The following is a 10125-nucleotide window of genomic DNA, read 5'->3' as shown; positions in this document are numbered from 1 at the left end:
TAGAAGCGAAGCACTTTCCGCAGCCCAGCAGCGCTGGGAGCACAGATTGCCCCGGTCGTTTAACCTGGCTGTGCCGCCTGCGCCTGTAAATCCGTGACCCCAAAATGGAGGCGATTTGGCCACTACATACATCTACTCCTAACTGGCCAGGAGCGCACCTGTAATCCACCGCTCAGCCCTGGCTGCAGCCCGAGAAAAGTCCCATCGCCTGCAGCGCAAGGAGGAAACCCACCTGCGGGAGGTGGGGAGTTAGCCTTGCGAAATACGGACGTGCCCCACTGCAACGCCCCCCTCTTTGCTGCCTTCTCCCCTAGCAATGGGCTGTCTCTCTGTTCCTTTTCACCCGTGTGTCAGAGGCAATGTTTTCCCAACAGCCATCACGCCCCCGTGCTCCCAGCAGGACACGGAGGAGGTGGAAGAAAAGCCCTTTTCCTTCTGCCCGTGCTTACTGAGGCAGAGATCTTGCCGCCAGGCTCCCACCCTTGCCAAACTGCCCGCGTTGCCGTCGGATGGCTGCTCGTCCCGCTGCGCTCCGCTGCTGGGCCACCTTACACCCACGCAAGGTCCACCATGGCCAGCAGCCGGACGGCTGAGCTTGCCCTGCAGAGCAGGCACCCGAGGGCTGTGGCTTCGACACCGTCCCTGGGGACCGGGCTCCAACCTCACTCCCGCGCCAGGTTGCCAGGAGCTGATGCGGGTGCGTGGCGTGGAGCCGGTGGGGGTCCAACGGGTGGCTGCGCGGCAGGAGCTGGGCTTTCGGAGAGGGGTTCTCTGTCCAGCCTGGAGCGCGGCAGCCTCCTCCACCCCGAGCTGCCTGAAACTGTCAGATGGTCCTTTATTATTGACCTGATTCATATCTAAACCAGGGAGGTGAAAGCTGTCTTATCCCATTACTAATCCCCTAAACCAGGCCCTTCAATACCTTCTCCTTGCTTCCCCCTCCTCATCGCTACAGCAGGTGGCTGCAAGGCGCGTGCACGTCCTTCTGGGGTTTCCCCGAGTTTCATGTCCCTGCAAAGACAGGGGCCCCCAAACCCCACCAGCCGCTGGCTCGGGAGCCGTCACCGCCTGAGGGAGGTCTGCCAAAACGTTGCACGTATCTGTAATCCCCCAAGGACACGCAAGGTTTGTCCCCGGCGTCTGAAGGGGACAGCCCCAGCCACCCGGCCCATCCTGTGCCCCCTCACCATGCCGTGCCGTAGGGTGCTGCAGGGCACGGTGGGGGCCTTGACGTGGTGCCGGAGCAGCCACGGGCAGGAGGGGACACCTCGGGGACTGTCCCACCTCGCTGTGCCCCCAGTCCTGCAAAGCGCAGCAGGGAGCAGAGCGCCCGGGACGGGGGTGCTCCGGCATCAGCTGTGGGCAGCACCCACCCCTGGGATGTGGGTCTGCACTGGGGCCTCCATCCGCCCCGGCTGGAGCCCTCGCGGAGGGGCTGGGTGCGGGGGCACCCTGGGGCTGCCAGGCTGGCTGGCGCAGGCGCCCTGCCCACGGCGGGGGGGCGAGCCCCGCAGAAATTAGAGCAAGGGGCGATGTTTGATGTTCTGCTCTTTAAGCGATTAATAATCTTTCGGCGTCGGAGAATCAGCCGAAAATCTTCCCTGGAAAATAATGAGCGGAGAAACATTTACTGATTAGTCTAATCCCAGCTAATCCTATCTGATGAGCGTATATCAAGATATCCTTTAACTGATCTATTGTCCAAAGGACCAGGGAAGATGCCCCTCTCCACCGCGGCCGGGGAGCCGGCGGTGGCAGCAGGCGCGTCCCCCCCACCCTGTCCCGCAGCCCCGTCCCAGGAGCGGGCACGTCCCCCCGTCCCCCGTGGCACCGCCACGGCCGCCCTCCGCCCCGGGGAAGCAGCGCCGTATCCAGGCCACCTCGCCGGCACGGGGAGATTTAATCGCTATTTCCATTTCTGCATCTATCGGCTTTCTCGTGGGTTTGAGCTTTTATGTTTCATAAACTGATTAGGAGCAATTATACGCGCTTTATCCCCAAACTTTCCAAATGCCTAGGCCATATGCATATTTAAGGCTTCATCATCTCTCCCAACAGCTCAGCCTGAGCGTAAACTGCTGAAATCAAGCTGATTCCGGGACAACGTCAAAAATTAGGGTTTTATCCACTAATATCTGCTGGGACAGGAAATTTGTTGTGGGTGGTGGTCGGATTATGGCTTCTAATTACTGTGGCGGATCCTCCCTGCCTAGCAGTGAAAGTCTCCCATTCCAGCGAAACTGCGGCAGAACCACCCCGGAGAAGTGAGGGTGCCCAAGGGGACCCCGGGGTGCCCTGTCCCCGGCGGGGGGCAGCCCTGGGTGGGGACGTCCCGAGCGTCCCGAGCACATGGGAAACCCCCAATTGCTGGGTGGCTTTGGGAGTGTGACCCCCCCCGCCACCCACCCCTCCCGCTCCCCTGGCACCCCTTTGCCTTTCTCGGCGTGAAGTGGGGCGGCCCAGAGGGTCCCCCCGCCGGCCCCCAGCGCCAGCCACGGCAATTATCCTCAATGAAAGTTATTGTTCTGCTAATCCCGGGAACAGCTTGCGAGGGGAGATTTGGGTCTTTCTTTAATAACGCAAAGTTAATGCGGAGTCCCCTTGTAATTATCTTTATCAGAAGGACCCTCGCTTAATCCGACCGTCCGGCGAAGGCCCGGATCAGGCGGCCCGTGTAAGCCGGTTGTAAATCGTTTCCATCAACAGATGAAGGGAAGGGGGGAAAAAAATTGCAGCCCAGGTGCAAGAATCTGGGAGGAAAAGGGAGCGGGGAGGCCAGGACAGGGGGGTCAGGGAGGGTCCGGCCCCGCAGCCCCCGGCCGCCCCTGTCCCCGGGGGGCTGAGCGGAGGGACAGAGCGGTGGGGGTGGGATGCCCCGTCGGGAATGTGGGGCGGAAGGGCGACGGGGTGGGATGGGGGTACCGGGGCGGGGACCCGGGGAGGGGACCCCGGGAGAGGACCCCGGGAGGGCACTGCGGGGCCCTGGGAGGGGGGACACGGGGGAGGGACAGGGGGACATAGCGGGGGGGGGGTGTTCCTGGGAGAAGACCCGGGGGGGGAGCCCGGGGGGCGGGAGGGGGGGCTACGGGGGAGCTGGGGGGCGGGGCCAGGGGCGGGGCCGAGGGGGCCCGGGGGGGCCGGGGGAGCGCAGGGGACCCGGCGGGGGGACGGGGAGGTCCGCGGCGCGGGGCCCGAGGGGAGCGGAGGGGGGCGGGGGCCGGGGGAGGGGCGCGGGGCCGGGGGCCGGTAATCCGGGGACGGGGAGCGCCCCCCCCCCCCCCCCCCCCCCCCGCCGGGTGTGATTGGAGCCGGGGCCGGCGGCGGGGCGATAAAAAGGGCGGCGGGCGGCGGTGCCCGCTGCGGGCCGGGCCGGGCCGGGCGGCGGCGGCGATGCCGGGCCGGGCGGAGCCGTCGGGGGGACGCGCGGCGGCGGGGCCGGTGCCGGTGGCGGTGGCGGTGGCGGTGCCGGTGGCGCCCGGGGCGGCGGCGCGGCCGGGCGGCGCGGGGCTGCGGGCCAAGGGCTTCGCCATCACCGACCTGCTGGGGCTGGAGGCCGAGCTGCGGCCGCCCCCCGCCGCCGCCGGGGGCTACGAGGGCGGGGGGGCGCTGGGGCTGCTGTGCGGCCTGGGGGGGGCGGGCGCCCCGTGCCTGCTGCCCGCCCCGCTGCCGCTGCTGCCCGCCCGCGGCCCCCGCCCGCCCCCCGGGCCGCCGCCGCCCGCCGCCCGCCGCCACAGGGAGAGCCTCTCCGGTGAGGGGGGCCGGGGGCCGGGGGGCGGGGGGGGGGGACACACCGCTCGCCCGCGCACCGGGGCCCCCGGGCGGAGCCGCTGCCCCGCACCCGCGGCCCCGGGCGCACAGGGCGGCGGTCCGGGATCGGGCCCCGCGCGCCCCGTCGGGGCAGCGGCAGTGGGGCTGCCGGGGGGGGGGACGCGCACCCGCGGGTCCCGGGCGCGGCGGCAGCCGCGGGATCGTGACTCTTCCCCCCCGCACGCTGCGGCCAGACGAGGACGGCCTCTCCGGGGACGCCGCCGCCCCGCCCCAGAGGAAGAAGCGCCGGCACAGGTAGAGCCCGGCCCCGCTCCGCTGCCCCCGGGGCGGGGGGCGGCGGTCCCCGCGGAGCAGGGCGGGGAGGCGAGGGGACTGCGGGCGGAGCAGCTCAGCGGGGAGCGGGAGCCGGCCCGGCTGCTCGCCGCGGGGCTGTGGCCGCGCTCCCGGACGCTCCCTCCCCTCGGCAGGACGGTCTTCACAGCCCACCAGCTGGAGGAGCTGGAGAAGGCTTTCACCGAAGCCCACTACCCCGACGTCTACGCCCGGGAGATGCTGGCCGTGAAGACGGAGCTGCCGGAGGACAGGATACAGGTAAGCGGTGCGTCCGTCTTCTCTCCCCGCGGAGTCTGCGGGCTGCCCGGTGTCTCTTCCGCTCCACGGCCAGCGAGCGCAGGTGGTGGTGGGAACGTGGTGGGAACGTGGTGGCACTGAAATGCTGCAGGTGGTGGGAGCGAAGGTGGTGGTGGGAATGTGGTGGCACTGAAATGCTGCAGGTGGTGGGAGCGAAGGTGGTGGTGGGAACGTGGTGGCACTGAAATGCTGCAGGTGGTGGGAGCGAAGGCGGTGGTGGGAACGTGGTGGGAACGTGGTGGCACTGAAATGCTGCAGGTGGTGGGAGCGAAGGTGGTGGTGGGAACGTGGTGGGAACATGGTGGCACTGAAATGCTGCAGGTGGTGGGAGCGAAGATGGTGGTGGGAACGTGGTGGGAACGTGGTGGCACTGAAATGCTGCAGGTGGTGGGAGCGAAGGTGGTGGTGGGAACGTGGTGGCACTGAAATGCTGCAGGTGGTGGGAGCGAAGGTGGTGGTGGGAACGTGGTGGGAACGTGGTGGCACTGAAATGCTGCAGGTGGTGGGAGCGAAGGCGGTGGTGGGAACGTGGTGGGAACGTGGTGGCACTGAAATGCTGCAGGTGGTGGGAGCGAAGGCGGTGGTGGGAACGTGGTGGGAACGTGGTGGCACTGAAATGCTGCAGGTGGTGGGAGCGAAGGTGGTGGTGGGAACGTGGTGGGAGCGAAGGCGGTGGCACTGAAATGCTGCAGGTGGTGGGAGCGAAGGTGGTGGTGGGAACGTGGTGGGAATGTGGTGGCACTGAAATGCTGCAGGTGGTGGGAGCGAAGGTGGTGGTGGGAACGCAGTGGCACTGAAATGCTGCAGGCGGTGGGAGCGAAGGCGGTGGCACTGAAATGCTGCAGAGTGCTTGTGGTGGGGGGGAGCGGCTCAGCTTCCACCCCCTCCAGCACTGAACAGGCTCCAAATGGAAATGCGGAAGCGGGGGACGGAGCTGGCCCCCGACAGCTGCTCGTCCCCGGCAGCTCGGCTCTGTCCTCCGGAGACCCAGCTCAGGCAGGAGCTGAGAGCGATTCAGGAGCTGCTGGGCCAAGCTGTGTCCCGCTAGCTTGCCCCTTGGGGGGACACGTGGTATTTCAGGGTCTGATCCTGCCCCACTGTGGAGCAGCTCATTGGCTTAAGAACGGGGTGGTGGTCTGGGCAGCGGCCGGGTCGTACCTATACCCCTTGAGCCTTCGAACGCAGGAACGGGGCGGGGAGAGGGACCTGAGCACCCTCTGCCACCATCGGTCGCTGCATTACGGACCCCTTTTTCTGGAGACGTTGGTGCTCCGCGCGGAGGCAGCAGCGGGGCCCTGCGGGCAGGCGGAGGGTAGGGTGGCTTTGGCTGGCTTCACCCTCCTGCGTCACGATCAGCCTCGTGTAACCTGTGCTCCCTCTCCCCCCCTTCCTCCCCTCTCTCACTGACACCCACGTGTGTGCCCTCCCTCAACCCCCTCCCCACGCACCGCCCCGGCCGCCCTCCCGCTGCCGCCTGCGTTTGCACACCCAAACCCCTCCACGCACCCCTACGGCCGCCCCTTTGCCCTGAACGCACGTTTCCCCCGTGCCCGACGGGCCCTGGTCGCCCGGCCGCGGGGGCCGTCTCCTCCCCAATCCCACCCCTCTGTGCTCTCCTGGCTGTTACCCCTGAAGGTTTGGTTTCAGAACCGAAGAGCCAAGTGGCGGAAGCGGGAGAAGTGCTGGGGCCGGAGCAGCGTGATGGCCGAGTACGGCCTCTACGGGGCCATGGTGAGGCACTCCATCCCTCTGCCGGAGTCCATCATCAACTCTGCCAAGAGCGGGCTGGTGGGATCCTGCGCCCCGTGGCTGCTGGGTAAGCGGGAGCTCGGGGCTGGGGGGGTCGGGAGGGGGACAGCTGCGGAGCGAACAGCCCTTCCTCTTTCGTACGGCCGTCCTCGCCTTTTCCCGGAAAAGAAGGGGGCCTCGGCCGTGAGCTGTACGCAGGCTGCCAAGCGCCCTGGCTTTTCCACTCCCTCCTTGCAAAGAACGGCTGGGAAAGGGAAAAAACACCTTTTAGCGCCGCCGTGTCGGACAGGTGCCTGCGGGCGGTTAGCCGTAGCTTTCTAGCGCTAGCAGCCAGTGTGGGAGTTGCAGGGCGCCTAGGAAGTCATCACCCTCCCTCCCAAACTGAAGGTAATGCTACCTCAGAGCTACCCTCTGCTCATAGACGGTCCTACGCTGCGGCGGCCCTGGAAATCCAGGCTGGGATGGGCCGTCACAGCACCCCTCTCCCTCTAAGTCTTCCCCGCTGCAGGGGAGGTATGGACCAATTCTGCCGCAAGCCACCCTCTGGGGCTGCGGAGAGCGGGTGGCAGGGCTCCGTCCGGGTGGGGAAAGGCTGGTCGCTAGCGTGGGTTTTCCTCAGGGTGCAAGCGAGAGCTGAAGGAAGCAGCAGGAGGTGATGCTGAGCGGTCCCGGGCAGAAATAAGCAACCGGCACCCTTGGCTTTGCTCTCTCCCCTCTGCAAGGCATGCACAAAAAGTCCATGGAGGTGAGCAGGAAGGCGGAGAGCCAAGAGAAGCTGGCAGATGGCTGGCGAGCGGAGCAGGAGGAGGAGGAGCTCAAAGGGAAGCAGGCCAGTTCCCAGAGGGGCTCCGACAAGCTCGGCCCTGCAAAAGATTCGGAGGACAGAGCCATCGACCTCTCCAGGACAGCCAAGCACGAGAAGAGGGGCGTACTGAGGCAGTGCATCAACGGGGACCCCCCCACGGAGCAGAAGGACAGGGACCACTGAGCTTGGGCTGCCCCGGGGGAGGCCAGGCCTCACGGCTTCCTGGCGAGATAATAATATTTATTGATTTATTGATATATATATATTTTTTCTTAAATAATTGAACTTTTATCTGAATTCAGGGCATTTTAAAACTGGGCACACACAGCCCCTCGTCCCCTCACTTTCGAGCTGTTCACTTCTCAGCAGTGCCCGGGTGGAGTGCGGGAGAGGTGTCCCAGGCGGGCCAAGAGCAGTGCGAAAACGAGACCGCGTTGTGGTCAGCGTGGACGGTTGCTGGGGAGGAGCCACCCTTCCCCTCCGGGCTGCGAAGGCTTCCCCGGCCAGCCAGGAGCACAAAGAGCAACGACGCAACGGGAGTCGCTCCCTTCTCCAACACGCGGGTGCGAAGGAGTTCACGGACGCCTCCTCCGAGCACTTCCACCCCTGCACAGCGCCCGCGTGGCAAGTCCCTCCGCTTTGAACACACAGTTCTTCCACCTCGAGGAGCAGCAGGGTTTTTAAGCACGGTAGGGTTCATCCTCAAGCTGGTGTAACCTGACAGACGCGGCGGTTTATACCTCCTGAGGATCTGGCCTGCCAATGCAGCCTTACCACTGGGTTTACACTGTGTAGCTTCCTTAACTCATATTTGGGAGAAGGGGGTAAGGACATTTTTGTTTATGCAATGATTTTGTACACTCTTGAATGTTACCTGCCATGCTATGCATAATAGAACTGACCTTTTTGAAAACCAAGCCATAGTACCCCGGAGCAATGAAACAATTTTGTGAATTGACGTAAGAAGATATTTTGTAATTGTCTGTAAAAAGTGTTAATGTCGGAGCTGTTTCTTGGTCGTCCTATATTTAAGTCTAAAAGCACTTTAGTGATCTGGATTTCTGAATGTGGCTCTTCCTGTTTTGTCCACCATTTATTTATTATCCATCCATAAATAAAACCGTGATGTATCTTTTGTTTTCATGCTCTGCATTGCAATTTGTACCTTCCCTTGGCACATCTCGTGCCGGTTGCTAGCTTTGAGCAGATCCTCCGCAGGCTCGTGCCTACTGGGCTGGAGAGCTCTGCTGAGGCAGCGTAGTTGTTCCAGGGGGACAAAGCAAAGCCCTCGCGTGTCTCCCCAGAACTCCCCAGGTCTCGTCCGGTGGCCTCCGTGTGCCAGAAGGTGAGTGATTTGTGCCAGTCAAAGAGCCAAACCGTGGCTGATGGGTTAGGAGATGGTCCGAGACGGAGCACTCAGCCAGTTCCTGAGGGAAGTCACGGGGAGAAGGTTGCTCCGTTCTCCCAAGGGTTGTTGAAAATCCTTCTCGATACAGCTCAAGTGTGAGGTTCTTCACCAAAACGCCTCCTGCCCTGACGGCAGGAAAGGCGCTCTGCCTCTCGAGTCTCTGTGCGGTGCTCTTCCCCCTCCTGCTGCTTTGGGGGGTGCGGAGTTGGGCCCCCGTGTCCCCACGTCTCTTGTGGTTAAATAGAAGGAGCAGCTGCTCACCCGGGCTAGGTGACCGCGTGGTGGCAGGTACCGCGGGGGGCACCTCCGCCTTCCGGGGCGGCAGACAGAGCAGCCACCTGCTCCCAACCGCACAAGCACCCCCAGCGAGGCACGAGGGAGCCATGGCCATCCCACCGCCCAACTCCCGCCTGCAACAGGTCCTCATCTCATGGCTGGGCTGAACCGGCCCGTGCACGTGCCGCGACAGCTCTCCTGGAACACCTCCAGTTTCATCCGGTGGCCGAAACGTAATGGAAAATTATCAAAAAGGTTTTACTAAAATCGGAGTGCTTCCAATTTGGAAAGTTTCCTAATACAACTCGAGGGGGTGTGCGGCCACGTAACGATGCTGTCACCTGTCCCTGCCTCTGCTGCTGGGCCTGGCTCCTCGCACACAGGCAGCCAAAGGCTGTGCTGGGCGGGGGGAGAGCGGTGGGACGCTGGCTGGGAAGAGCAGAGCGGTAAAAGCGGCATCTGCAGATTTCCTGCCTTTCCCCTCCTCTGCTCGGCCAGGCCCCCCTGGGCGGGGGGGGGGGGAAACATGTGCATGGCAAATACAAGCTTTGCAGCAAAAAAAAATGTTGGACGGGGGGGCCGTGGGGAGTACGGTTCAGGGCAGGACCAGCCAGGGCTTACTGCAGCAGCAATTAGGCTTGCCGAGAGCCGAGACTTAGCACATTGGAGGCCTAATCCTGCCTGAGAAGCATCTGCAAACCTTTTATTTGGGCCGTGCCGTGCTGGCACTGGATGCCTGCAATCCCTTTTTTTTGCCCTGCCCCTGTGCAGATGGCCTGGCTCCTCGCCTTGTGCTGGGTGCAGCGCTGCGAGAGCAAGCACGTCACCGCCACAACTGCTACGGGGGGAAACACCGCAGCTCCAGCCCCGCACAGGGTGCAGACAACTCTCCTGGCAGGGCTCGGTGGGCTCCCAGCTCTCACCTCACGCTGTGAAGGGGGAGTCACGGGGAGGGCTGCTGGCCCGAGGCACTTTTCGTGTGCCGGGAAGTAACCGCAGGGTGCAGCCAGGCACGCTGGGGCTCAGACGTACCCTTGCTGCTCTGCTCACAGGGCGAGAGCCCAGGGGAGGCCAAGCGAAGGGAGGTGCTGGTGGATGACAGCGACTGCCCAAGGCTCAACTCCTGATTGCCACCAGGAGCTGGTGGCAGGGCCCTGCGTGGCGATCCTCGGAGCAGGGACACTCACTCGCCTCTCAGCCGCCTGTGCTAACCCTGGCAGGGAAATGCTCGCTGTGCTTGTAGCGGCAGTAGGGGCAGGGAAGCAGATTCTTCTTGTTGTTGCTTCAGGTTTGATCCATCCTGAGGTTAGCGGTAGCCAGACCCAGCCACGGCTCCTGCCGGTGCCGGTTCAGGCCAGGGCTGGTCACGACAGCGCGACAGAAGAAACCCTGACTTATGGCAACGGCTGCCGCTTGTGCGCATCTCCACTGCTGCAGCGGGGCTGCCCACGCGAGACCCAGCAGCCACCTTGGTGACCGCACCAGGGCC

At 64.3% G+C, this 10125-nt stretch overlaps 1 protein-coding gene across 1 annotated transcript; it reads left to right on the top strand.

Moving 5' to 3' along the window:
* Nucleotides 1-3390: 3390 nt before the first annotated feature.
* Nucleotides 3391-7135, top strand: VSX1 (visual system homeobox 1). Its single transcript, XM_059832968.1, has 5 exons — nucleotides 3391-3748; nucleotides 4002-4062; nucleotides 4236-4359; nucleotides 6034-6214; nucleotides 6870-7135. Exons 1-5 carry the CDS (start codon nucleotides 3391-3393, stop codon nucleotides 7133-7135), a joined length of 990 nt encoding a protein of 329 aa, XP_059688951.1.
* The last annotated feature ends 2990 nt before the right edge of the window (nucleotides 7136-10125 follow it).

This window comes from Gavia stellata, chromosome 37 (genome assembly GCF_030936135.1).
Source record: "Gavia stellata isolate bGavSte3 chromosome 37, bGavSte3.hap2, whole genome shotgun sequence".
Lineage (NCBI taxonomy): Eukaryota > Metazoa > Chordata > Aves > Gaviiformes > Gaviidae > Gavia > Gavia stellata.
Note: the sequence above shows the minus strand (reverse complement) of the source record. Positions and strands in the feature narration are given on the sequence as shown.

Bases quoted from the DNA above. Each gene is read 5' to 3' on its own strand.
- VSX1 (XM_059832968.1), top strand. From the start codon at position 3,391: ATGCCGGGCCGGGCGGAGCCGTCGGGGGGACGCGCGGCGGCGGGGCCG. The intron at 3,749-4,001 runs GTGAGGGGGGCC...CGCTGCGGCCAG, and splicing joins CCACAGGGAGAGCCTCTCCG to ACGAGGACGGCCTCTCCGGG. The intron at 6,215-6,869 runs GTAAGCGGGAGC...CCCCTCTGCAAG, and splicing joins CTGCGCCCCGTGGCTGCTGG to GCATGCACAAAAAGTCCATG.